This window comes from Canis lupus, chromosome 8 (assembly GCF_011100685.1).
Source record: "Canis lupus familiaris isolate Mischka breed German Shepherd chromosome 8, alternate assembly UU_Cfam_GSD_1.0, whole genome shotgun sequence".
In the NCBI taxonomy this organism is placed as follows: domain Eukaryota; kingdom Metazoa; phylum Chordata; class Mammalia; order Carnivora; family Canidae; genus Canis; species Canis lupus.
The window spans coordinates 29,098,882-29,125,996 of NC_049229.1; the positions used below are offsets into that span (position 1 = coordinate 29,098,882).

The 27,115-nt window shown below is 34.0% G+C and overlaps 2 protein-coding genes across 2 annotated transcripts in view; one reads left to right on the plus strand and one right to left on the minus strand.

Annotated features, from left to right (window-relative positions):
• GPR137C (G protein-coupled receptor 137C) overlaps window positions 1–3,220 on the plus strand; it is a 65,134-nt gene extending 61,914 nt beyond the window's left edge. The window contains exon 7 of the mRNA XM_038544722.1: window positions 410–3,220. Within this exon, the coding sequence (XP_038400650.1) occupies window positions 410–587 (178 nt within the window). The 3' untranslated portion in view covers window positions 588–3,220. The remainder of the gene's footprint in view (window positions 1–409) is intronic.
• A 3,574-nt stretch (window positions 3,221–6,794) lies between these two features.
• The window catches only part of ERO1A (endoplasmic reticulum oxidoreductase 1 alpha), a 49,759-nt gene continuing 29,438 nt past the window's right edge, over window positions 6,795–27,115 (minus strand). Inside the window, exons 7-16 of the mRNA XM_038544723.1 lie at window positions 25,576–25,696; window positions 23,517–23,563; window positions 21,271–21,282; window positions 16,575–16,601; window positions 16,339–16,431; window positions 15,352–15,598; window positions 14,600–14,669; window positions 9,745–9,831; window positions 9,522–9,655; window positions 6,795–7,211 (exon numbers count right to left, since the gene is read on the minus strand). Of these exons, the coding sequence (XP_038400651.1) occupies window positions 7,151–7,211; window positions 9,522–9,655; window positions 9,745–9,831; window positions 14,600–14,669; window positions 15,352–15,598; window positions 16,339–16,431; window positions 16,575–16,601; window positions 21,271–21,282; window positions 23,517–23,563; window positions 25,576–25,696 (899 nt within the window). The 3' untranslated portion in view covers window positions 6,795–7,150. The remainder of the gene's footprint in view (window positions 7,212–9,521; window positions 9,656–9,744; window positions 9,832–14,599; window positions 14,670–15,351; window positions 15,599–16,338; window positions 16,432–16,574; window positions 16,602–21,270; window positions 21,283–23,516; window positions 23,564–25,575; window positions 25,697–27,115) is intronic.

Consider the following 27,115-nt stretch of genomic DNA (forward strand, 5'->3'; position numbering starts at 1 on the left):
ACTTAGCCGCCTTTTTTAGCCTGTTTTTCACTTGTAAAATAGTGGTAATAGAATTTATCTAATAGGATTGTTGTGAAGTTTAAATAGGTTTGTGAAGATTATACACACACACACACACACACACACACAAACATGTCTTAGAATACAACCCAGTCCTTAGTAAGCACTATATTATTATCTGATAATCAAGTTCTAAGTCCCGATGTATTTATTCTTCTGTACTATGTCATATAAAATCAAGGATATTAAAGTCATTACATTTTGTAGAAAGCTATTGTGTTATTTGGCAAAGAATGTATTTCAATATATTTGATATAACTGTATTATAAAAGTCACTGAACACTAAACATGTCAATGTGACCTATATCCTGTTCACAATCCTGTGGCTTTTTTGCCTTTTTTGTTGCAGTTTACCAAATTCGCAAGGTTTGGGCTGGTATGGCACCATGACTGGGTGTGGCAACAACAGTTACACAGTCTCTCCCCACCTGAATGGACCTGTGACAGACACTGCTCCTTTGCTCTTTACTTGTAGCAATTTAGATATGAGCAATCACCATAGCTTGTATGTAACACCACAAAACTGAAAGCATTACCAAGCCATGATTCTTCCATTGTTTTTCATGAACGTGTATATTCAATGTGTTTAAATTCCATCTACATTAACATTCCATTATCTGTTGCAACTGAAAACAAAGCCTAGAAATGTGGCTGTGTTCAGCAGAGGACACACTTGTTATTTTTGACCTCTTCATAGCAAAATGAAGTAAAATGGGAAGTTTGGAGTGGAAGAAAAGGATTGATGGCTGCAAACATCCTGACTTTGAAACATCAAATGTGTATTTGCATATTTGCACTTTTATCTTTGTTCTGAAAGAGTACACTGCAGTCCCCAAAGTCACACTCCAGTGTTCACACTGGGATACTATATTGTACACCTAATTAGGAGGCAATTTTCCTATGAAAAATCAAAGCCTGTATATTCAGTGGTATATTCTATGTAGAATTCCTACCCAATAAAAATTTTAGTGTGAACAGTGCACAGGATTAAGGTTAACAATGTATCATTCTTTTTTAAAATCTAAAAAACGTGTAATCATTGAAGACAGTTCTTTTAAGCATGATTTTAAGATACCAACTGAAATTATTCAGTCATTTTTAAAAGACCACAGTAATCCTTTACAGTGATGACCAGCAGTGTTCTTTGGAAAGCCACAGCCATTTCTACAAGAAGAAAGTATACCAGTGAAAATTATGTGGCTACTTTGAGTAGAATTGGTCAAGTGGTTATTTCATCTGATTAAGATATCTGTAGTAGTTTAAGCATGATTCTTCAAGAAAGCAATAGTGATTTTTGCATAGGGAGATTTTGGTAGAAACTTCTTGGGACTAAACAAGTTTACAGATGTATTTAAGAATTATTCATAAAATGTACAATTCTAAGTTAAAACATAAATACATTTTCAAAAGCATTGGATTTAGCTGAACAAGATATAGCTGATTGTACCTATTGAATCAGGATTGTCCTCAGGTAAATTAAATCATGATACATTATGGCAGTAAACTCAAGTGCAATACTTTGTAAGACATATAATTCCTCCTTTAGTTTTCCCATTTTTATATCTTATATATGGGCAAAGCCAGATTAAATTTAATTCAAATTAATTCCAGCACTAAATAAGCAAATTGTTGTAAAGGTACTAAATAGGTAAGTATAAATCCACTGTTTAACAATATTGGAATACTTCTAGAATTATATTAAAACTGTCTTGAATGTCCTATCCCAAATCTAAAAATATATATATATATATATATATGGTAGGCTAAGGTAATAAAGGATCTTAAAATGCACTTTCTACCAGTGTCTATATGGAAAGAAGTAGATGCTGAATACCTCAAGATGCCAAGGAAACAGGCAACATTGGGAAGTTGTCACATCCTTAAAGATGAGTAGCTACTTAAAATTGTCTGCTGACCTATTTCTTCAGAACTGAACTAATACAACTGTCCTTTTCTGTCTTCTACTTTGATTAGAATGTTTTATTTCTACTCTTAAAATACCTTTCAATGAAAAAAATACCATTCAATGTTTTAATAATTGCTTATTTAGTAACCTCACACAAGCGTAACAGGAACAAATGAAATTTTAAATATTTTTGGTCTTTTGAGAGGCTGGTTCACAGCCAAAGAAATTCCATCTTTTTATCATACAAAATGACTTTGAACTCCATCAGAAGCATAAACCTATGGTTATATGATTATAAATGTTACTTTGGGTTTGTTTCTAAGTTCTCTCATTATAACCAAATTACAGAAGTTAACCTTGATATTTACGTGACAAGGTAACATGCACTTAACTGAGTATATTTTGAGGACAACTTCAGTTATTAGATCTTTTTAGAATGCCAACTATTTATTTTCCTAATAATGTTGGGTATCTACCTAGAACTATCTGAAAAGATGTATTATCTCTGTGAATCCTTGGGGTTCAAAGTAAATAAGGTAAATTTTTCTAAGGCCTTCCTAGGTAGCGTTCCTATTTGACCAGATAAGCAAAGATTACTTTTTTAAAAAAAAGATTCCAAGTAAAGTATCTTGGTTCTTTCAGCTGCATTAGTTGATTCTTCCAAATTTCAGATTTGTATATTTATTCTTATCACTGACTAGGGTACCTGAATTCTTGCATTTGTCTCCTTATACACATCTCCCACAATACATCACCAAAGAGAAAGATAAGCTTCTGGCCCAATATTTGCTTAAAAATTCCAAAGCACTAGAAGCACTTTAAGTTTGGTCTCGAAAGGAGTTGATGAAATCAAAGGGCTACCGATTCCCTGCTCATCCTGCACTGAAGCACATGATGACAATTTCAAACCTTTTTTCGGTTCATTAATTAGAACAGTGAATTTCATTGCTTAAGTGTGTAATTCTACAGTGACTAGCAGTTCTTGTTTTATCGTTTCATTTGGGTGGTCATTAATTTTGAAACTCTTACCACTCATTATAGCTGGTTGTAGTTTTATGAAAGGTGTAATTTATAGCTAAAGTGGCTTTTTTATGCATAGCTGCCTTTTTTATTGTTTAACAGTGTTTCTCAGCTATATAATCAGTTTCAAACTGGTTGTAAAAGTATAGCTGTGGCCAATGAATGTATTTATTTGTTGTTTCACTAAATTGTAACAAAACACTACTGTTAAAAATAAAAGTGTTTGTGCTTTTATTTGGTGGTCTGGTTTTCTTAAATGTGTCAATTGACAACACTGAGTTTCTAGCACACAAGGATAAGAACCCTAGTACTACCAAAGAAAGGAGAAAAATATCAGGAATTACAAATGAGTTAGTGATCTTGTATCTGGACATCACGTCCCTTAATACTATACACTGATTTGGCATGAACTGCCATACACTTTAAAATGCAATAGGATCTTGATAGTACATTTATTCAAACATTAAGCTAAGAAAAATCTTTGTATGAAATAACTTATAACACCTCTCTCCTTCTCCTTGAATTTTAAACAGGAATAAATTTAGCTAGCCCATAATCTTGGGCAGCTATTCTTTGATTATTCAAGAAATTCTTCAGTGATGTTGCTCTTTCCCCTGAAAGAAGGGTTACCAATTTTTCCATAATAGACTCCCACATAACTTGCCAAAACTACACCAAAAATTTTTTTAAAGATTTTATTTATTCATGAGAGACACAGAGAGAGGCAGAGACATAGGTAGAGGGAGAAGCAGGCTCCATGCAGGGAGCCCAATGTGGGACTTCAGGATCATGCCCTGGGCGGAAGGGAGACGCTCAACCACTGAGTCACCCAGGCGTTCCAAACCACACCAAATTTTGAATGCAATTTCAGAAGGAGCTTTACTGACCTCTCCTGGAAGTCCACAAATCCTTGGGAGTCTATTAATTCTTTTTGTAAGGAATATTTGGAGTGAAGGTCTGATCTCTAATGCAATAAATTTGTCATTTGAAAAGCAGTTTATTCAACAAACATTTATTAAGTGTTCATCTGCCAAAAATTATGCTATGGAGATGCAAAAATGGATCAAGTTCCTTTTCCTGCCCTTAAGGAGCTCACATTCTAATAAAGGAGGTTTAAAAGAAAATACAGTACAATATGTGACACAATAGAGGTAGGCTGTAATTACAGTGGTGACATTAAAGAGGAGATTAGAGGGTACTCCTTGGGTGGAACAAGGGAGATTTCACAGAGGCCACCTTGATGCTGGCCTGCAAGGAGAAATGGAAACATTCCAGGTAAGGAAGGATGGCTGGGAGCACATGATGCAGAGAGAGCAGCATGCACCCATGTGTGGCAACCTGACCCCGGCATATCTGAAGAATTCAGTGTTTTATCAAAGCATGAGGGCTGGGGACAGGGCTGGGAGACACACATCAGTGGACCTTGTTGAAGTGCTTCTACAAAGTCTGCTGTGGCAGCATCGTGGGGTGCAGGAGAGGAGACAGGCTGGAATCAGGGAGGCAGGTTAGTGTAGTTTTCTAGATTAAGAGCAAAGAAAAGGAAGGACAGTAAAGCATTCAAGATAGGGAGATCAACTCCACAGCGCTTACACACTGACTGGTTAGGGAAGGACAAAGAGGAGTGAGCCTAGAGAATTTAGATGATGGCTCTGAAATTAACCAGAGTAAGCAACACAGGCATAAAAACAGATCTAGGGGGAAAAGGGTTAAGACACACAGGTATCTGTGGGACAACAGTAAAGACGTGGTAAACAGATTGAGAAATACAGACTAATGATAAGGACTTCTAAAAAAAAAAAAAAAAAAAAAAGAAGATAAGGACTTCTATATCATTGAATTGGAATTACCCAAGAGTGAGAAGTGGTGGTGATCTAGAACAAGAATCAAAAGTCTAAGGAATAGCATTTAAGGCATAAACGAAAAGAGGCTAAAAAAGGATGCATCAGGAGCCCAGGAATGACATATAACGAACCCAGGGGGGAAAAAAGATTTTTAAAGAAGGGGCTGCCAAACAATATCAAATGCAGGAAAAAAAAAAAAAAAGTCAAGAAATGGCTTGTGAACTGAACTATGAATTTAGAATTGGAATTTTTTACTTCAAAAGAAGAAATTGTTAGGAACTACAGAGCCAAGAGCAAGATTTCTGGTTAAGGAGCAAGTGGGAGGTGACAAAATGATGATAGGAATATTCTTTCAAAAAGATTGACTTAAAAAAAGGGTGAGGGCATTACCTGAGAGTTAGAGAAGCATACAGACAAAATTGCCACGAAAACCCTTCCACCACACGTTCAGAGTACTACAAATGTCCTCTAAACGTTTACACATGGTGCTTACATCATAGTCCCTTGAGTCTCCAAGAATATTGACTTAATTAGTAGGTAATGGTCTTTCTTTTCCTGCCTTATCCAAATGAGGGGAGGAGAGAGAAAATATGACACATTCTGTTAAAAATAGCTCTGGAGTTATTCATTTAAGAGATACTGAATATATATTAATACATTCATTCAACAAATATTTATTGGATACCCACCATGTGCTTACTCTGTACTTGGCACTATACCGGATTTTAGGGACATAGAAAAGAAAAAGTATACAGCAGTATAAGGTGATATTTCTAACCTATTATATAAATAAACCCTGCTTTATTAATAATGCAACATCTCAACATGGTACACCCACTCAAATGGATAGAGGGCACATCATTTTGAAGTATAGATTTTTTATCATTTCTTTCACAATTACCATTTGATCAAAATTCTTAAACCCTTTCAAATATTTTTATCATTGAACTTCCACTAATGAAAACCTCCAAAAATTAGTTTATTTTTAAGGAGAAAAAAGGAAATGAACCTCATGTATGAAACACAAAAATTCTATGCCCTATGACTATACAGATCAAGCATTATAAAGGACAACAAACTCAAAAAGGACTTTATTTACACCAGAACTCAAAATGATTCCTTATTCTAAGGCTGACAGTATTATATAGTTCCTTTTTTTTTTTCCAGAGGAAATCATTTTTAAAAAATAATCCAGTATCACACACTAAAGTATCTAAGGTTCAAAGGGCACGATACCTGGAACTGACTTTCAAATGATTTAGGAAAAAATAATAAACACGTGTGTGTGTGTGTGTGTGTGTGTGTGTGTGTGTGTATAGAGAGAGAGAGAATGAAAGGTAAAGCAAATGTGAACAATTAGTGAATCTGAATGAAGAGTTCTTTCTACTATCCTGGAAACTTTTCTGTAAATTTAAAATTATATAAAAATAAATTTTTCCCCAAATTTTATTCAGCATTAGGTAAAGTATGAGAATAAATATATAAATCTATTTAACCTTTCACGACGTTTAGAAATCCCGTCTTTGAGTTGTTATTGTATCTTTCTACACACTGAAACAAGCCAATCTAAATAGCAATATAAATTTCTCAAAGTCATTTATTTCATACCAGTGTACTTTTAGGTTGCCAGATAAAACACAGGACTCCCAGTTAAATTTGAATTTTAAGTAAGAGACAATTTCTGGTATAAGTATGTCCCAAATATTGCATGCAACATACTTATAGTAAAAAAATTATTCAATTTGATATGATGAGTACTGGGTGTTATACTATATGTTGACAAATTGAATTCAAATAAAAAAATGTAAAAAAAAAACAAAAAAAATATTCATTCAAATTTAAATTTAACTGGGCATTATGTATTTTTATTTACTAAATCTGGCAACCATAAATGTATTGAAAACTTTCAGATTGATAATTATGGATTATTCATGAGCCTCCTTAGCATTTTCCTATTAAACGCTCAATACACTAACCATAGATTTATTTATATTACATCTTCTCACAAAAAATTCTTGAGAGAATTACATTTACTTAGTTTTAACATATATGAATTTGATAATCCTGATTTTATTCAATATTAAAATTTAAAATTTATATCACATCATCAAAACATTACTTTTACTCACAATAATATTATACATAGACTTAACACAATTAAAAAAAATTGTTTACTTAAAACAATATAATTCTTTTATAAAAGAAGCTTTATATAAAATGTTTGGCTTAAGAATGTCATTGCTCTTATGCCTTTGAATGAAATTCCACTCTTTGGCCTTCATAGTCCAGAAACAGGCATATTTCAACTTGTTTTCCGTTTTCTTCAATGAATATTTTGTAACAAATTCCTGAAGTTTTCTAATTCTTTCACACTTGTGGAAATTCTGTAACCAAAAAAAACATTTCTCTCAGAAGATATTTTAGATACCTTTTGTTATTCAACACTACGTTTTTAGAGCACAGAAAATTTTCATGTAATTTATTTCAATAAATTTAAAGATGCATAAACCATTTAGTCAATTTTGATGTACTTGAGTTCTTAATTTGACATTGTAAAACCAAGATAATACTGCCCTGAAATTAGTTATTTTTAAGTATTCAAAACTTAGTATTAAAGCTTTAAAATACAGGGGTGCCTGGATGGCTCAATCAGTTTGGCATCTGCCTTTGGCTCTGGTCATGATCCCAGAGTACCAGGGTCAAGCTCCAAGTAGAGTCAGGCTCCCTGCTCAGAGGGGAGTCAGCTTTTTTCTCAACCTCTGCTCCTCCCCCCTGCTCATGCTCTCCCCCTCACTCTTTCAAATAAATAAATCTCTTTTTAAAAAAATTCTAAAATGCAGAATTAGAAATTACATAAATATATATAAATCTATTCAATACTTAGTATATATACTTTAGTATATATAAATACTCAATTTATATATACTAAATATATATAAATCTACTTCAATACTTAATTAAAATACTTAGGTCATTTTTTTTTCTTTCTTTAAGTAGGCTCCACACCCACTGTGGAGTCCAACACAGGGCTTAAAATCATGAACCTAGGATCAAGATCTGAGCTGAAATCAAGAGTCAAACACTTAAATGACTGAGCTACCCAGGTGCCTCAAAATAATAGGTATTTAAAGGTTTCACAATTATAGTCACATGCTTAAAGTACACAAATATAAACTACATAGGCATTAAAATATGTACTTTAAATATGCATAAGTTGAAGCACCTTGGTGGCTCAGGCAGATAAGCATATGATTCTTGATTTTGGTTCAGGTCATGAGCTGTGAGTAGGGCTCCCACTTAGCAAGAGTCTGCCTGAGACTCTTTCTCCCTCTCCTTTTGCCCCTCCCCCTGCTCATGCAGGCTCTCACTCTAAAATACATAAATAAGCAAAATCTTTAAGTATGTATAAGTATACAAATATTGAAAACTAATCAATATTCCACATTTAGTAAATACACAAAAAATAAAAGCTTTTGGACTATAAAGAGTAAAAATAGTAAATGTGTGACCAAATTATTTTTATTACTTTTTATAAAAAGTTTGTCATTATTTTAAGTGTATTTTAGTTCTACTCTCCACCATGAAAAACTAGCAGAATTCTCAATCAACTTTATCTGTCAAGTTTCTGTGTGCCAGAGAATAATTTTAAAGGTCAATTATTTTACACCCAAAATATTATATCATAATTTTTTTAAAGCAAAGAAATGTAGTCCTTAGAAAATGTTACTTTGTATAAATCTCTGCATTATTTACATGGTAGGCAAGAAAGAAATATATCTACACTTAAATTCTGTAATGTAAGTTCCTTATTTCAAGTTTATCTTCCAATCATTTTTATGAAAAAAAATTAGATTTTTTAAAGATTTTATTTACTTATTTGAGAGAGGGGGAGGGAGGGAGAGAGAGAGCAAGCATGCGTGCACACAAGCAGGGGAAAGGGCAGAGGGAGAAGTGGGCCCTCCCAGCCCCGGTGGCGCGGTGGTTTAGCGCCGCCTGCAGCCCAGGGTGTGATCCTGGAGACCCGGGATCGAGTCCCACATCAGGCTCCCTACGTGGTGCCTGCTTCTCCCTCTGCCTGTGTCTCTGCCTCTCTCTCTAGCTGTGTCTCTATGAATAAATAAATAAAATCTTTAAAAAAAAAAAAAAAGAAATTCAGAAGAAGTGGGCCCTCCCTCCCTCGCTGAGCAGGAAGCCCCATGAGGGGCTAGATCCCAAGAACCTGGGATCATGACCTGAGCCAAAGGCAGACATCTAAACAACTGAGCCACCCAGGCACCTCAAAAATTCATTATTTTTAAAGTATTATTAACCTTTTTTATATAACGGTGAATTTGCAAAGGAATTTTATATGTATGCTTATATTAAACAACATGATTTTTCCAGGACCTTCAAAAAATATGTGGGCAGCACAAAAAACTACTTTTAAATAATTAGAAAAAAATATACAAATTCAGCAAGATGAATATTGAAGTCCAATCAGTAATTAGTCATAATTATAAAAATCAATAGATGAAAGAATAATACCTAATGATTGTGGGTGTATACATACTTAAAGTATTTCATAAAATCACAGAATTCTGTAGTGAGATAATTTCACTAAATAGGATATTCCTTACCCAGTTTTATCTGAGAATATATGACTTGCATTAGACTTACTTGGCTAACAAAAACAATTTCAGTACATTCAAACTAACCTTCCAAATGCATTAAATAATGATACTATTTCTTGTCGGGTTAGATGGAATTCATAGCTGGGCCCACTCTCTGGCATATTTGCTATCAGTTTCTCAGAAAACAAAATCTTCAGAGCAGTACCCAAACCCTGAATCTGTAACAGAAATAAGAAAAAAAAGAAAAGTAAGAAAATTCTTTGCGCAGAGAATAAATGAAAAATTAGACCAAACTAGATTTGCTTACCTGAAGCTTTCCCCATAGTCGACATTTAAAACAACCAACACAATCCATGATTCTAGAAATATTTCTAAAATGCAGTCGAAAGTCCTCCTAAAAACAATTTAATGAGATTTTTATTAAGATGTACCATATAGTCAAACACTAAATATTTACTGAGCGCCTTCTATGTGCCTAGCACTGTGCAAGGGATCTTAGAGCGTATGGAAAAAAAGGAAGAGAATTAAAGTCCACATTCATTGAGCACTTCCTGCATACCAGAATCTACATATACAATTTCATTTCATCTTCACCACAAATCCAAAAGTAGATGTTATTATAATGAATTAAAAACACAAGGTTCAGAGAGGTTAGGTTGCCTAAATTCCCATATGTAGTAAACAGCAAACTTAGACCCTGGACCTGCCTGACTCAAAAACTGAACTATCTGCAAATATACACAAAAGTAACTGAGCTGAGGTGTTCTGTTTTATGTGATCATTAACTACATGTGAATATCAGAGGAAGGGGGTCTGGGGTAGGAGAGCATCATTTACCAAAAAAGAAGAAAAAAGAAAAGAGAGAAAGAGGGAGAGAAGAGGGGAGAAATTTCAAAATAGGCCTTCATAAGAGTAAAGTCTTGCTTTCTGGTATTAATTAGGTAAAACAATTAGATATCTTATGGTTATTAATATTCTATTATAATATTTTCATTTTTAAATATATGCATAATTAATGTTACCACATACATATATGCAGAATATACTGAACATCCATGTACACTTCACCAATCTTTAGAAAGAAAGCATTACAAGTACCATGGAAGCCCTCTATGTCTCTCTCCAAAGTCCTATATCCTACCCTCTACAATTATTCTGAAGTTGGTATTTATCGTTCTTTTTATACTTTTAATACATACGTATATATCTATGAACACTAAGGTACTGTGTTGTTTATAATTGGACAAAATGAATCCAGCTCATCCAAAAGTAGTATATGTCCTAAAGGACAAGTAAAAGAGAAAGAAGTCAAGAACACATCCTTCTTTTACTCCAATGGAAATTATTAATTGATCCTTTAAGTTATTCCCTCTGTCCTGGACTTATATTGGAATCCCAAGCTTACAGTATAGTATTCTAAGCAGGAAATTTGACATTCAATCAGGCATTCATTTGAGAGAGAGCATGCAAGCAGGGGCAGGAAGAGAGCAGAAGGGGGAGGAGCAGAAGGGAAGGGGAGAGAATATCAAACAGACTCTGCACTGACAGTGAAGCCCCATGCAGGCTCCATCCCATGACCCTGAAGTCATGACCTGAGCCAAAACCGTAACAGTCAAAAGTCGGACATCTGACTGAACCACCCAGGTGGCCCCTGACATACACTTCTGAATGAAAATCCATTATACTAATCAGCCTACAATTTGAGCAACATGTAGCATTTCTCTCTCTCTTTCTCTCTCTCTCTCTCTCTCTCTCTCTTTCTCTTTCTCTAATGTGATAAACCACATACTGGGCTCAATCATAAGAGAACAGGACCAAAGATCTAAAAAAAAAAAATGGGAATAAACCAGCAAAGATTGGTACCCACTATTCAAAGTAGACCTCAATTCCTTTTGGGTATTGTTCTTCCCAGATGCTTTATTCAGCTTAAGACTCTGAAACAGGTGTATTATATAAAAGATTTTAAATAGGATCCCCCCAAAAATAAATTAATTAAATAATAGGATCCCAGATTTTGTATCTTTAATATAAATTTTGTATTAATTTAATATAAAGCCCAAATTATTAATATTAATTATTATATGTTAACAATACATCTTGTGTTTCTGTATCTTTTGGACTGAGTTCAGTAAGAGGTAATTTGAATTTTAAACCAAGTTTTAAAAAATATTTATCCAGTAATATTACTCTAAGCAAATTTTGGTGATTTAAGGATTCTTTTAAACTTGTATTTCAAGGGATGCCTGGGTGGCTCAGCGGTTGAGCATCTGCCTTTGGCTCAGGGCATGGTCCAAGTCTGGGGATCGAGTCCTGCATCAGGCTCCCTGCAAGGAGCCTGCTTCTCCCTCTGTCTATATCTCTGTCTGCCTTTCTGTGTCTCTTATGAATAAATAAATATTTTTAAAAATTAAAAATTAAAAAAATAAACTTGTGTTTCGACCTGGAATTAAATTTTAAAAAAAGGAAAACCACACTTTTAACAATAACAGCCTAGTAAAATCACTCTAAAGTAGATGTTCCCATCCTATGAGGTGCTGACCTTTGGAATATTTAATAGTTATTATTAAGTGCCTAAAAAATCCATATGTAGACAAGCATTACATACAGACAGAATAAATAAGTCACATGTATGCACTATAAATTTCCAAATGAATATAAATGTTATGATCAATAAAACACATCTTTTACTTAAAAAGAATTACTAAATGCATAGTGGCCTTTTGGCAATTATATTTTCACAATCAATAGATACTAAAAATACTGTATCATAGGAAGAGGCCTTGAAAGTTTTTGACTTTTAGACTCTCATTCATGTAAAAGTTGGAGACCTCTGTTTTAAAAGATTGTGCTTGCTTTTGCAGACATTGTCTAAATTCAGTATTTGGATCTGTTTGTTAATTCAAATCCTTGAATGTGGCAAGTCTTGAGTAAATCTTTGTCTGGCAATCACAGAGAGTAAGCATGGTTGCTTATGATAGCCAAAATAACACTGCAAAATTTAAACCAAGTACTTGTGTGTAGGTTAATTTAATATTTGAGACCCCAAAAATAAGCTAGTAATCTACTAGATCAGAACAGGAGAAAATATTTATGACCTCCATAGATAATCAATGTCCAATAACCAAAATATATCCCTAAATTATCCTAGATTACAAAAATATATGAACCCTAAAGTAACCTGAACCTAAGTCACTTTATAAATTCTCCTTGTTTTATGTATGCAGCTTTTTTTTAAATTTTATTTATTTATTTATGATAGTCATACAGAGAGAGAGAGAGAGAGAGAGAGAGAGAGAGAGGCAGAGGCACAGGCAGAGGGAAAAGCAGGCTCCATGCACCGGGAGCGCGATGTGGGATTCGATACCGGGTCTCCAGGATCGCGCCCTGGGCCAAAGGCAGGCACCAAACCACTGTGCCACCCAGGGATCCCCTGTATGCAGCCATTAAGTCAACACTTAAAGTTACAGTCAGTGGGTAGAATGATCAAACATGCTGTGGTTATATACTGTAAGTTACATTCAGTGACACCAATTGACAATTCTCACCCATTACTTGTATGTTTTAGAAGCCTTCAAGTGAGGTCCTACTCTATCTTGAACACTAAATAGTTCTTTCATACTGTCTATTTCTAACCGTACATTGATACTATATAAAGCAGGCAAAACAAGATCTTTTCAGATACATCTGAAACTAGTGTAACAATCTATGTTAATTATAAAAAAATAAAACTCGGAGAGCCTGGCTGGCTCAGTCTGAAAAGCGTGTGACTCTTGATCTCAGGGTTATGAGTTTGAGCCCCACATTGAGTATAGTGATTACTTAAATAAAAATAAAATTTGTAAAAGTTTAAAAATAAATAAAACTAAAAGCCATAATGTTCACCATAAACTACCTTTTTTTAAAGAAAGTAAATCTCTGATATTAACAAGTTTTCTTGTTTTTTTTTTTTTACTTCTTTATTATAAAAGAATTCAGAAAAATTATCTGTTAAACTCCATAGGACATCAAAGCTGAGTGTTTCAGAGTTTTGATAAAATTAAAACATTACGGGAAATATTTCTAATCTGCACGATATAAAAAGTTTTAATGCCAAAACACTTTCCAATAATCCAGCAAGTGTACTAAAAATAACGAAAAGAGTGAAAATAGTAGAAAAAAACAAGTCTTATTACAGTATCTTCCCCCTCACTTCCAAGTTCCTGGAAGCTGCCTGGAAGGTTATATAAGCACTGAAGTATGTATTTCTAGCAAAAATGCTTACAGTAGGAGGGAAATGGGAGATTAAAAATAACTATTATTTAACAGCAAAAAAAAAAAATGAAAATGAGTCCAAGAAACATTGTTTACAAACTGCATAAAATCACGTTCTTTCCTTATAGAAAGAAACTAAGAATATAAAACAGGAATATTGTGATAAATATTCTGAAGAAATCAGATCAAACCCAGTGCTCCTGAGAGCTCCCTGCCTTTACTTACCTATAGCTTTGTAACAGAATAGTAATAAAATTTTGAGTCCCCAAATAAACTAGAAATCTACTGAGGGTAGTCTCATCCTTTAATGACAAGAATTCTGTTTTGCTCATATTGAGTATTTAAAGAGTCTTTCTATTATTATATTTGTAGGATTTTGATGCAAATATACACAAAGATGGTCTTGTATGAGCTTATACCTCTACTAAGAGACAAGATAAATACCAATCCCCATTTTGTAGGGCATCGTGTGTTTTCTTTTGCTGGCTTCCCATCCCACTGAATAAGATGAATGACAAACACTGTACCCTCTCCCTCTAAAGAGGATCCTTTAATTTATCCAAAACCATTTTCAGAATTCTCCTCAACAAAAGACAAATACTGCCATTCATGCTCTAGATCCATTTCCTTTCATTTATAACACCTATTTTTTATGAGACCATCAATGTGAAAGCCATCTGTTAGGTGTGCAGTGACAGAGTTCAGTCATTACTTTGAGCACAACATAAACTAGATCTTAAGTTGGCCTGCTTTTGGGCTTCCTTTTTTGGAGGAAAAGAAAGATTATGACTCTGGCTTTTAATTTCCTAATATATAATAAGATTTATTGTTAACCATAAAAACATGGGTTTATATTCATACCTGCAAAAGAGTTTGAATCTAAAACTTAAGTAAAAGTATGAAATATTTACCTTCAGTTTGTTTGCTTCCTTTTTATCCCCAGCAAAAAAGGAATTCTCATCAAAATGCAAAGGAAATGACCTACATGTTAAAACAGAGAAGATTCATTTTCAGGTATTATAAAATATTAGAAGTCCCGCTAAGATAACATTTTGCTGGTTGGTGATGAATAATATAATAGAAAGAGTGGAAAATATAGTAAAATCAACACTCTGTTGCCCCAAAACAAAGTCTTATCCTTAAATCTAAAACAACTGCATAAAATAGTAGAAGCTTGGCCCCAAATCCAATGTATTCAACCATGTATGAAAATAATGCAGGTACCAAGTACTACTAGAATGACTCTTAAGACTAAAAACTTGTGCCATTTAGTACTGAAGTCTAAACAAAAACAAAACTCAATTCTAAAAGACCTACAAGCAAAATTAGCTTTTAACTATTTATTTTTTAATAATTTTCTTTTCTCGGGGCACCTGGGTGATTCAGTCAGTTCAGTGCTTGTCTTCAGTTCAGGTCATGATCTCTGGGTCCCAGGATTGAGCCCTGCATTGGCTCCCTGCTCAGTGGGGAATCTGCTTCTCCCTCTCCCTCTGTCTTTTCCCCCACTCGTGCTCTCTCTCTCGCTCTATAAATAAATAAAATCTAAAAAAAAAAAAATGTTTTTTCCTTTCTCTAAATTGAACATTTAAGAATTGAACTTTGGATACCACTTGTCACTCTTCTATTAATGTCTAAGTTGTATAAGTTGTAATATGTAATTTACTTGATTTCATGAAGTATTTCCAGAAGTAGCATTTTGTTTTCTGCGTCGTGAACTTTATTTCCAGTGAAGAGTTGAAAATCTGGGCGTTCGAAGAATGGTACCACTTTAGATAAAGCCCTTAATTCTATTAAGTAGAGAAAGTACAAGTTCTTGAGCCGTCTTGGACCTTCTCCCTCAGTCAAAATGCCATCAAATCGCTGCTGAAATTCTGTAATGTTGTGTCCCCATTTCTTTTCCAACCAAGTTTCTAAGAAGTAAGAAGAATTATATATTAAAATCTGAATTTTAAAGTTTCAGTTTACTTACATTGGGTTATTTATGCCTACAGAAGTTAGTTTTATCTTCTAGAACCCACCCTTAGAAGGAAAATAAATTCACTATTTTACTGAGATTTATGATTTCACAAAAATCAAATTTCTGAATATAAACATCTTTATAAAACCAAGATACACAATTTAAAAATGACTGTCTGAATTACTGATAAGTTTGAAGTTAGTGTGTTTTGTTCCTGAGGCATAGAGATATTTTAAATTCCAGAAGAAATAGGTTACTGATGAAAATTAACCATGGTCTTGTTTTGCAACAGCATTTTTAAAGCATTAAGAGCAGCAGAAAGTGCTTTTACCCATTAAACTCCAGGCCTGAAGCTGGCACACAAATAAAAGGGTTTTAATACAGTAGTACCTGATGAAAAACAAACTGTACTATTAGGAGCTATTTTAACTCCAACAAAACAAGAGGATATTTCCAAAATGATGTGCACAATTTTGAGCAGCTTAAAAGAAGGTAAACAGAGTTAAGATCATGCTGAATGTGTCCTTATAAAATCTATAGTTCCCACATTCCTGATTACTACTATTTAAGAATGAATTTTTACTACCTAATATTCAAGAGAGTCAACCTTATCCCACTAAGGTAAATGCCAAAAAATTTTAAGAATTTCTGAAAATAAGTATGGTGAAATAAATAAAAGTAAATGTCACATACCTTGTAGAAGATACCGCGCACTCAAATGCACATTAATGCTTGCATGCAGGCCAGATATAAGTCTGTAGAATGCTCTTTTTTCTACACACAGGCCTAAAAAAAAGCAATTTGGTAATAGAAATTTTATATGTGAAACTTGTACCATTACACAATTAATTTCATAGGTTTTATAGATGAGAAAAATTTTTAACATTTAAATTTGTTTAAAAGCTTCCAAAAAAAAAGCTTCCAATTACCTTCTAGCCAACTGTAAAAGGTGTTCTCTGAAATTAAAAGAAACATAAGTCACAAAGTTGTAAAAATGCCAAAATGTAAGTTTTTCAATATATAATACCCAATTTGTGCCAAACAGCGATTTAACAATTAATGAAAGGTCCAAATTTTATCTGCAATTTATCCAAAGGAAAGAGATTTTCTTGGTGTAGATTCAATTAAGTACCATTCTCTTGCTCAGTCTCTAGAAAGTTTCAGCACTGCCTTTGGTAGCTTCAGTCTCATAACTTTCTAGATAAAATGTTTCATATGAGGTCAGAACACAGAATTTAAATAATAAATCAATGCAAGGAAAACTACTTAGCCTTGAAAATTAAGGACTTAGCTATGAAAATTAAGGACTCATTATTATGCTTTTCTAACTTGTGAAAGTAAATAAAAATTATAAAATAGAGTTGATGGTATATTATTTGCACATAGCTCATACTATTTCATGCCATTCAATATTTCAAAGGAGCAATACCAAGGAAATGTTACAAAACTAAATACCACTTATATTCTATGACCCAAAAAGATCACTTTTCATATGTTTAGACCTGATAACTCTGCTTTTAGAATTATGTTCTAAAGAAATAATTCAAATGGTGAAGGAGTCAATAATGTGTACAATGATGATTATATTATATATAATTATTAAGACCTGAAATAATAAAAATGTACAATAAATGTCTAAGTTAACACAATAGGATACTATATAACTAGGTAACACGGTAGAATAATATAAAACTATTTAAAATAAAAAATGTGGAACATGACAATACATGAAAATGTTTATTTGAGATAACGTATAAAAAGGCATAGAAATAGTTTTCATACCTAGGTAAAAATTCTATGTATGCATTTACAAGAGACGAAAAATTATACAGTTCTTTTGACTAAAGTTGCTTATAATAATATTAACAATTAATTAAACAAGCATAAAAGTAATAAAAGGAATGGCAAAGAGAATACACAGTAAATCAGACTATCTAAAAACTTAAAACACCTGTCAGAAAACCTCACGAGTGAAAGTAAAAGGTAAACAACCAAGTAGGTTGAATGTACGTCACAAAAACAACAAAGGGATAACATTCTTTTTCTTTAAAAGATTTTGTTTATTTGAGGGAGAGGGAGGGGCAGGAGGAGAAACAGAGTCCCCACTGAGCACAGAGCCTAAGGGCTCAATCCCAGGACCCTGAGATCCTGACCTAAGCCAAAGACAGCTGCTTAACCAATGGAGCCAGCCAGGAGCCCCAAAGGGATAATATTCTAAATATATAAAAAGCTCATAAACTGAAAAAGTGCTAAAGTACCCATTTAAAATGGGCAAATAATATAGAAATAGAGAATTCAAAGGAAAAACTACAAATGGTAAGAACATAAAAATCACTGTTTCACTAGTAATAAAAAATCCAAATTACAACAATAGAGATACCACTTTTAAAAGTAAAGATAAAAATATGACAATACTTAATGCTGACAAGGGTCAGGTAAAACTATTGGTCAGGCACACTGACTGGAAGGGATGTAAATTAGCACATGCTTTCAATGACAAAATGCAATCTGGTATATGTATCAGGAACCTAAAATGTCTGTAACCTTGGATCCAGCAAATCCATTTCTAGAAATCGAGGCTATTATGGATAAAATTCATATGTTGAAGCTCTATCTCCCCAAGAAATAGTATTTGGAGGTGAGACCCTTGAGATATGATTAGGTTTAGATGAGGTCATGAGGGTAGGGGTGTCATGATGGGATTAGTGTCCTTTATAGGCAGAAGAAGAAACCACAGCTCGTTCTCAGCCGCTGAGGACACAGTGAAAAAGCTGGCTACCTGCAAGCCAGGAAGAGAGCCCTTATGAAGAATCAAATCTGCTGGCAACCCTGATCTCAGACTTCCCAGCCTCTAGAACTGTGAGAAAATAAACATCTTATTCAAGTCACCCAGTCTATGGTATTTTGTTAGAGCAGCCTGAGCTAAGACATAGGCTAAGGAAGCAAGCAGACATGGGAATAATAATACACAAAGATATAAATATATCCAGTATAAAAATATACGTAAATAAATAATTATCAAAATGTCAACAGAGAAGCAGTCTGAGTAACCAAGAGCACGGATTTTTTTTTTTTTTTAAGAGTTTTAGATTTTGTTTATTCAAGACAGAGAGAAAGAGAGAACATGAGTGGAAGGAGAGGGGCAAAGGGAGAGGGAAAGCAAAAAGCAGGCTCCTTGTTCAGTGGGGAGCCTGATGTGAGGCTCAATTCCAGACCTCGGGCTCATGACCTGAACAGAAAATAGACGTTTAACCGACTGAGCCACCCAGGTATCCCAAGAGCATGGACCTTGGAGCCAAACTGACTAATTTCAATTGCAGCTGTGCTACTTACAAGTCATACATGATTTAGCTGAGTTGCTAAACCCTCTGGCACTCACTTTCTTGTCTATAAAATGGAGATAAATGTAATACCTCCTAAGAATGTCGGAAGAATTAAATGAAATCCTATTTGTAAACTGCTTAAAAAAGTACTGGCATGTAGTCTTAGCCATTGCCATTATCAATTATTTTGGGGTTGTGGGATTACAAATGATTTCTTTCCTTATAAAAACCTTCAGAGTTGGGTGGTGCAGTCAACTAAGTGTTCAACACTTGGTTTCAGCTCAGGTCTGATCTCAGGGTCATGAGATTGAGCACAGATTCAGGCTACACATTCAGTGCAGAGTCTGCTCTTTTAAGAATCTTTCTCCCTCTCTCTCTGCCCCTGCCTGCTACACATACAAACTCTCTCTCTCTCGCTTCCTCTCTCTCTCAAATAAATAAATCTTCAAAGGTGTTTGGTTTTTTTTTTTTTTTTCAAGTTTAGGACCATGAATTACAGGGAATGGGAGTATAATACTACTTGGGACCTAGCTTTCCAATGAAATTTTCAGTTCTGTCTGTTTCTGAAGTAGCTATGCTCAACTTGACATGGCTATGATCCAATTAGATAATCACCTAATATGACAGCTGTCAGGGATAACTCTTAAATTTTACTCAAATGAAAACCTATAAATATACTCATAAACAAGATAGTTTCTCTAAGGATAGCCTCTAGAAGTTAACAATCTCTTCTCTGAGACAGGATGTTTTTAAATAGTATTAAAAAACTGAAATAACAGCCTCTAACATAACTAGGAATACCCAAGGTAGAATAAAATCTCTCAAAAACTGAAAATTATAGGGAGGAGGGGGAAAAAATAAAACCCCTGAAAATTATAGGATCACTACTAACAGTAATATGAGGTATCTTTGGAAGAACAATGTTTTTTTTATTAAGATTTTATTTATTTATTCATGAGAGACACACAGACAGAGGCAGACACATAGGCAGAGGGAGAAGCAGGCTCCCCACAGGGAACCTACTGCAGGACTCGATCCCAGGACCCCAGGATTATGACCTGAGCCAAAGGCAGATGCTCAAGGTAAGCCATCCAGGTGCCACTGGAAGAACAATCTTATGCTAAAGAATTTCTCTTCCAAATAGTACAGTTCTTTTTTTTTTAATTTTTATTTATTTATGATAGTCACAGAGAGAGAAAGAGAGAGAGGCAGAGAATAGGCAGAGGGAGAAGCAGGCTCCATGCACCGGGAGCCCGACGTGGGACTCGATCCCGGGTCTCCAGGATCGCGCCCTGGGCCAAAGGCAGGCGCCAAACCGCTGCGCCACCCAGGGATCCCCCAAATAGTATAGTTCTGATTCAGATACAGTTCTGATTTATTTAGCTGTTATTGTTACTATAATATAAAGTACAATAAAAAAGAGAGCAATATTATAAGACATTGGTATTCTATTATTTAGGCAGAATACAAAAGCAATTTGTAAAACTAATGTTCAGAAAACCGAATTCTGAAGGAGAGGAAATTGATACTTCACATTTTAGCAATTTCATCTAGCTGGACTAAAGCTAAGTACTGCTTTGTCTTTTCATATGCTTAAACACGTGGCCTTAAGAATAAGAAAAATCAGGCAGCCCCAGTGGCCCAGGGTTTTGCGCCACCTTCAGCCCAGGGCATGATCCTGGAGACCCGGGATTGCGTCCCACATCAGGCTCCCTGCATGGAGCCTGCTTCTCCCTCTGCCTGTATCTCTGCCCCTCTCTCTCTCTCTCTCTCTCTCTCTGTCAATGAATAAATAAATAAATCTTAAAAAAAAATAAGAAAAATCATTTCAATCTCATTCACAAGGCAAAAAGATTCTCACAAAGACAGAGTAAACCTAAAATATGTTAAACATTTTAGCATCACAACTAAAAGAGTTGGCAATAACTACCCCTAAGAGCTAGCATAAGCCTTGGAAGCCAGTAGAGCAACACTGACCATGCCTAGAAACTTCCTATAGGGACCCAACAGATCCCAGAGGTCTGTCTGGCAGTAAAGGAGAGTGAGTTTTCCCTGACAGAAGCTGGAGGGAAATGCCTAGCTTTGGCGAGCAGTGGGTAAAATGCAAGAGTAAATTATCGGAGGCTGAGGCAGGTTGTCACTACTGCCTGAGCCCAGGCAGAGTCATTTTCCCTTAACCTATGCTTTCAACTCCTGAATTTTCAATAAATATGAGCTCTCAGAAGCAGAAGAAAAGTCTGCCAAATACAATTCTGAATGTATCAGCAAATTCATATATATAATATAAAGAAATTATATTTACCTTCACTTTTCCCTGAAAAACAAAACAAAATATTTATTATTATAATGTCCTTCCAGATGTCACTTTAAAATGCTATAATTGCATAAAAATAAGATTTTGACTAACTGGTTAGTTTTAATCACTCAGTTCACTCACATAAGCAAAATCTGAGAGAGTTACTCATGACACAACTCTATCTAGTGGCAGTAGGAATTATGCCTGATTCGCTTCAAGGGCATCATCTCCAAGAGCGTGGATAAGGAGTGGTTTCAGCTTGTACAAGATTTAATATGGGCTGACAGGGGAGAAAAATCTAATCTATCATCTGAGAATACTCTCAAGTATCTTAAGGACTTACAGTTATTTGGCTGGCAGAGCCTTTTTCCACATTTATTTACCCTAAATTTATAACACCGTTTCTGCTAAAGATTTGTGTTCTTGCTTTGAAAACTCCAGACGGACACTGTAAAATTTTACTTGATTCAGGAATTTTACCTGATTCAGGAATATTTTTAGAGACTATTTGTTAAGATTCAAATTATGCACAGTTCAGCAATTAGTAAGCAGCTGCTCATTTACTATTAAAAAACTGTCTTCATTTTGCCCACACTTATTTAATGCCATCATTGTTTATTAAAATAACATATGCTCATTGCAAATACACATTTTGAAAAAAAAGAGGACACAGACAAAATTAAAAATGTCATCCATAACTCCCTCTGCCCAAATAATAAATACCATTTACATTTTGATAAATGTCCTTTTTCTTTGCATATAGATATTTAGATATTATATTATGTATGTTTTTACAAAAATATATTGTACATACTGTTTGAGACCTGTTTCCCTTCTTCAATGTGCTATTGGTCATTCCTGACCTAAATGAATAAGTTTTCAGCAGTATTTCTGATGGCTGTATTCTATTACATGAATACACCAAAAATCATTTCACCAGTTCCTTAATGATAAACATTTAAATTATTCCCATTTATCTTTATGATAAGTGAGAGTGGTTAATTAATCAGATCAAAATGTGCATCCATACAGAGGATCACCCCTCTGTTTGGAACTGACATTCATCTGATATTAAATCAATAGCTTCCAATGAGTTACCATATGTGACTCATATAAACACAAGTCCTTGTTTAAAGTTGTTCTTTTATTTCTAATCTAAGAAAGACTCGTCTGCCAACATTAAGGGAATGATGCAATCTCAATGCTTTCCAGGAGGAAATTTATGTTTATTGACTATATGAGATCAGCAGCTTTTCAAATAAATTTTAAAAGTGAAAAACTTACACATTTCCTAAAAGCACATCAAAGATTTCATCATTAAGCACATATTATGGGAACAGGGATGTATATTTCCTAAGCAAAAAGTTTGAAATCATATACTGAAATGGTTTATTCAACAAACTACTCTGCCTATTACAGACCAGGCAAGGTTTCTGAGTTCCAATTTCACATCTCCTCTGCAACTACACAGTGCCTAGCACATAGTAAATGGAAGGTAATCATCTATTGAAGGAACAAGTGATCTTTACAATTGTAGGCAAGACCATTAAATGAGGAGAGCAGTTTTCATCAATCTTTCATTTAACAAACTACTCCATCTGTTATGTGTCAGGCTCTCTATTAAGAAATGAAACAAACACTCTCCATATGCCCAAACTAATAGGGTAGATCAATATATCATAGTAAAATAACACCAGACAGTGGAAAGGTAGTAAGAGAAATAAAATATGACATAAGATCATTTTATAAGAAGAGAGGGGTTACTTCCAGTTAGGAGAGTCAGGGAAGGTGAAAAAGGCAGCATTTGGGGCAATACCTCAAGTGTGAGGAGAAAATGAAAAATGTTAATAAAACATAAAGACGGGAATTTGAAGTCAGACTCTCAATATGTATAATCATCTTAGGATCTGGTTTGAGGCAAAAGTTTTTTTGGATATTCATTTAGCTACAAAATGATTAAAAATAGTAAAAAAATAAACACAGATATTATGTAAAAATGCTCAGAAGAATAAATATTTACCAAATCTCCACTTATGACAACCTAATACCATGAACTTCATTACACAAATACTCCTTACTGACGTATAAATATTTTAAACACCAAGTTCTCTGTAAGGGTGAGGCATAACTTCTATGGAAACAGGAATATGTGATCTCAACTGCTCTTGCCAACCCTTATATGGCCTTCCTCCTTCTTCTAACCAAAGTTCACTGACTGATAAATAATATAACAGTGCAAATAAATAACTCACCTTGACCAGAAGCCAAAGGATTTAAAGGTCTTTTAATTGTCTGTGGCCTAGAAACAAAAGAATTGTAAAATATAATTACATTACCTATCATGTTACAATTATCTAAGTAAAAGCGAAATTATCTCAGAGAGTTGCTTAATGACTACATCCAAAATCAAACTGTTTTATTGAGCTATAAAATATTTAGTTTTCTCTAATTGCTTTAAGGGATGGTGGTCATTAGTTATTTTAGCAATTGTTTCTGCTTTTTTCCCATTTAGCACCAGAAAGTCATTTCCTAAACACTTCTTCAAACAAAGGAAGAAAATACCAGGTAAGCTCTTCTAGAGTCACTAATGTTTTTACATATATTACATACATATATGTGTGCCTACACAAGTGTATACATATATGTTTGTGTGTGGCACAAAGTACATTCCTGACTGAAAGACAAACAAAAAATATAAATACTGAACTCAAGCATTAAAATATAAAGGGGAAAAAACACTGTGGGTAGATTATTTTCCACTTAGTTAATCTTAGGTACATCAAATAGCCCTGCAGCCACCAAGTTTGTTATGATTTCAATAAAAGGTATTTTTATCATACAAAAAAAAAGTTAATATGTCATTAAAGTGCTTTTAAATCTCAGAATGAATATTCATTAGTATCATTAGTAAAGTGGAGGGATTGCTTTATCTGCAATTTAAATTTTACAAACTCGCACAAATTGAGACATTTTGAGAAGAGAATATGTAAGCTATATTTTAACATTCTCAATTTAGTGCGTGTATTGTTTATATTTTAGAAATATTTATACTGGGAATCATGTTATAAATTAGTTAAGAAATAACCACAATACAAATATAAAATCTAACAAATGCTTCCTAACTCTATTTTAGTTAAAAAAAAAAAAAAACCTTTGGGGGCATCTGGCTGGCTCAGTCAGTAAAGCATGCAACTCTAGATCTCAGGGCTGCAAGTTAGAGCCCCAAGTTGGGTGTAGAGATTAATTAAAAATAAAATCTAAAACAAAACAAAACCTTTAAAGTGAGCCAATTAAATCAAACATTCCTAATAATAAACAAGGGAATTTAAATGAAACACATGGCAAAATTAGTAAATACTGGAAATTCTCCACTTCAAAACTGAAGAAATTCTTTAAGTTATAAAAAGAAACAGACTGACATTTTATTGGTATTCTGCTAATCTCTTATATTTGACTTATACAAAGTGAAATGTATTATTACCATATCTAGGAATTCCAAAGATTTTCCCAGAATTCCCCCATCTCTGAGATAGTATAAAGCAAACACACACACAAATTCTTTCCAAAAATCAATAAGCGCATTGTTTAGAGGTCACTGGCTTACAAGTGGGTAAACTTGAAGCATGTCCCAGAGGCATAGTGATTAAAATGACTATTTCCTTTGTAGTGGTTAAGAGTACAAAGTGGGTTCTTCCACTTACTAGATTTTGAGACTTGAAAAATCATTTACCTTTTCCAAGTCTCAGTTTCCCCATCCGTAAACAGTGTGACTACAACACAGGGCTATTGCAGGGATTAAAAGAGAAAATGTACATATATGCTTAGCACTAGTCTGGCACACTGTGAATGTTCAAGTGTTACCTATTATAATTATTCTCTGAAATTAATTTAACTTGAGTTTGAAAGCAGATAAAATAATTATAGCCACAAAAAGATGAATACAAAGCACCAAAAAGAATTAGGATGACCTTGGGAAATGAAGTAAACCTGGCTGGCTCTTGGTTACTTCATCTATAAAATGAGATTCTATAATCCACTGAAGGAACATTTGTGAAATGTCCAACAATACTCCTGTAATAGTCTTATACTATTCTGTCTTTTAAAGAAGAAAAAAAATATTTGTTGAAACACATGTCCACATGTTTCTCCAGAGGAGAACTGGATTAATGAATAAGTATGTTTCCATGTCCAAATACATCTTTTAACAATGTGAATGTGATTTGCAGTTTAAAGTCATTATAATTTGTTTATTTGTTTATAAAGAAAAATCACTATATCCATCAGGATTTTCTAAATGAAAATGACACATACTTAAAACAGTTTTCTTCATAGATGACATTCCAAATCTTCCAAGCATCTGGTCCCTTGTAACCTGTGTAGCGCTCAGGATTAAGGAGTAAATCTACATATTCAGCATCAGGAGACTGTATGTCTATAAAATAAAATGTTTCATTAAATATTTTCTGCAATTACCTTGAAAAACTAGTATAATAAACTAAATTCCACGATCCTAAGGCACCATAAATGTCACAATGTATCCAAATTTTAAAAATAACCTTTTGGGGTGTCAGGGGTAGCTCAGTTGGATAGCTGCCTTTAGCTCAGGTCATGATCCTGCAGTCCTGGGATAGAGCCCCACATGGGGCTCCTTGCTCAGTGGGGAGCCTGCTTCTCCCTTTCCTCCCTCCTATCTGCTGTGCAGTCTCCCTCTCTTTCTCTTTCTCTTGCTCTCAAATAAAATCTTAAAAAAAAAAAAAAAAACCTTTTACAAGAAAGAAAAGAGGAAAACACAAACAGTCACATTAATGTACTCACTGGTTACAAAGCATCCTGCCTTTAAAAATGGTAAAAAAAAAATAGGAATACATGAATTTTAGAATTGAAAAAACATGGTAATTAAATTTTCATAAGCTATCCAGATGAAAAATATACTCTATATCTCCCTCCACATTAACCACAAGCGGCTCATCAATAACTAAGGTAAATGAAGATGTGTTACTACCAAATACTATTATCAAAAACTTCCTTCTTACATGACCACCATGAAGATCCACTACAAAGCTGTCCCAAAAGTATAATCCTAGACATGCAAAAAGTTATAAGCAGGATGATCCTTACATCAGCATTATTTATTAAAGAGAAAAGCAGAAGCAACCCAACCATCCAATAGAGCAGAACACAGGCTCTGGAGCCAAAGTGCCTGGTTACAATCCAAGCCCTACTACTCATTCAGTGTCGAACCCAAGGCAAATTATATATGTTCTTTATGCATTGGTGCTGTCATTTATAAAATGGAGATAATACTCGGTGTTACTGTGAGACTTAAGTTTATACGTGCAAAGTACTTAGAACAATGCTAAGAGTATGATACATATTAGCTAGTGATATTGTGATATATCTTAACACACCATGTTACAATCAACAAAACTGCTAAGTACAAAGGCTATCTAATAAAATGAAAAATAAGCATTACAGAAGTCAATTACAGATAGAAATGAAAAACAACAAAAATTGGTGAGATATTAGTTTCTCATATGTTCTATAAATTTGTGTAATGTATTGTAACTTTGAAACAAAAACAATGGCCCCTCATTCCCCAGGGGCTTTGGGAAATTATTCAATATACAGTAATACTATAAATTATTTAATGAGTAATTACTCATGTATAAAGCCTAACAACATGAACAAAAAAATGAAAAAGTGGGCAAAAATGGCCTCAAAGCAACCAAAGTAGATGACAAAAATCTGAGCACACAGGTGCTTATAAGAAGGCCCATCAAGCTCTCAACAGTACCTACTTCTTATTAAAAACACAATAAAAAAATATAAACAAGCTTGGTTATTTTTATCC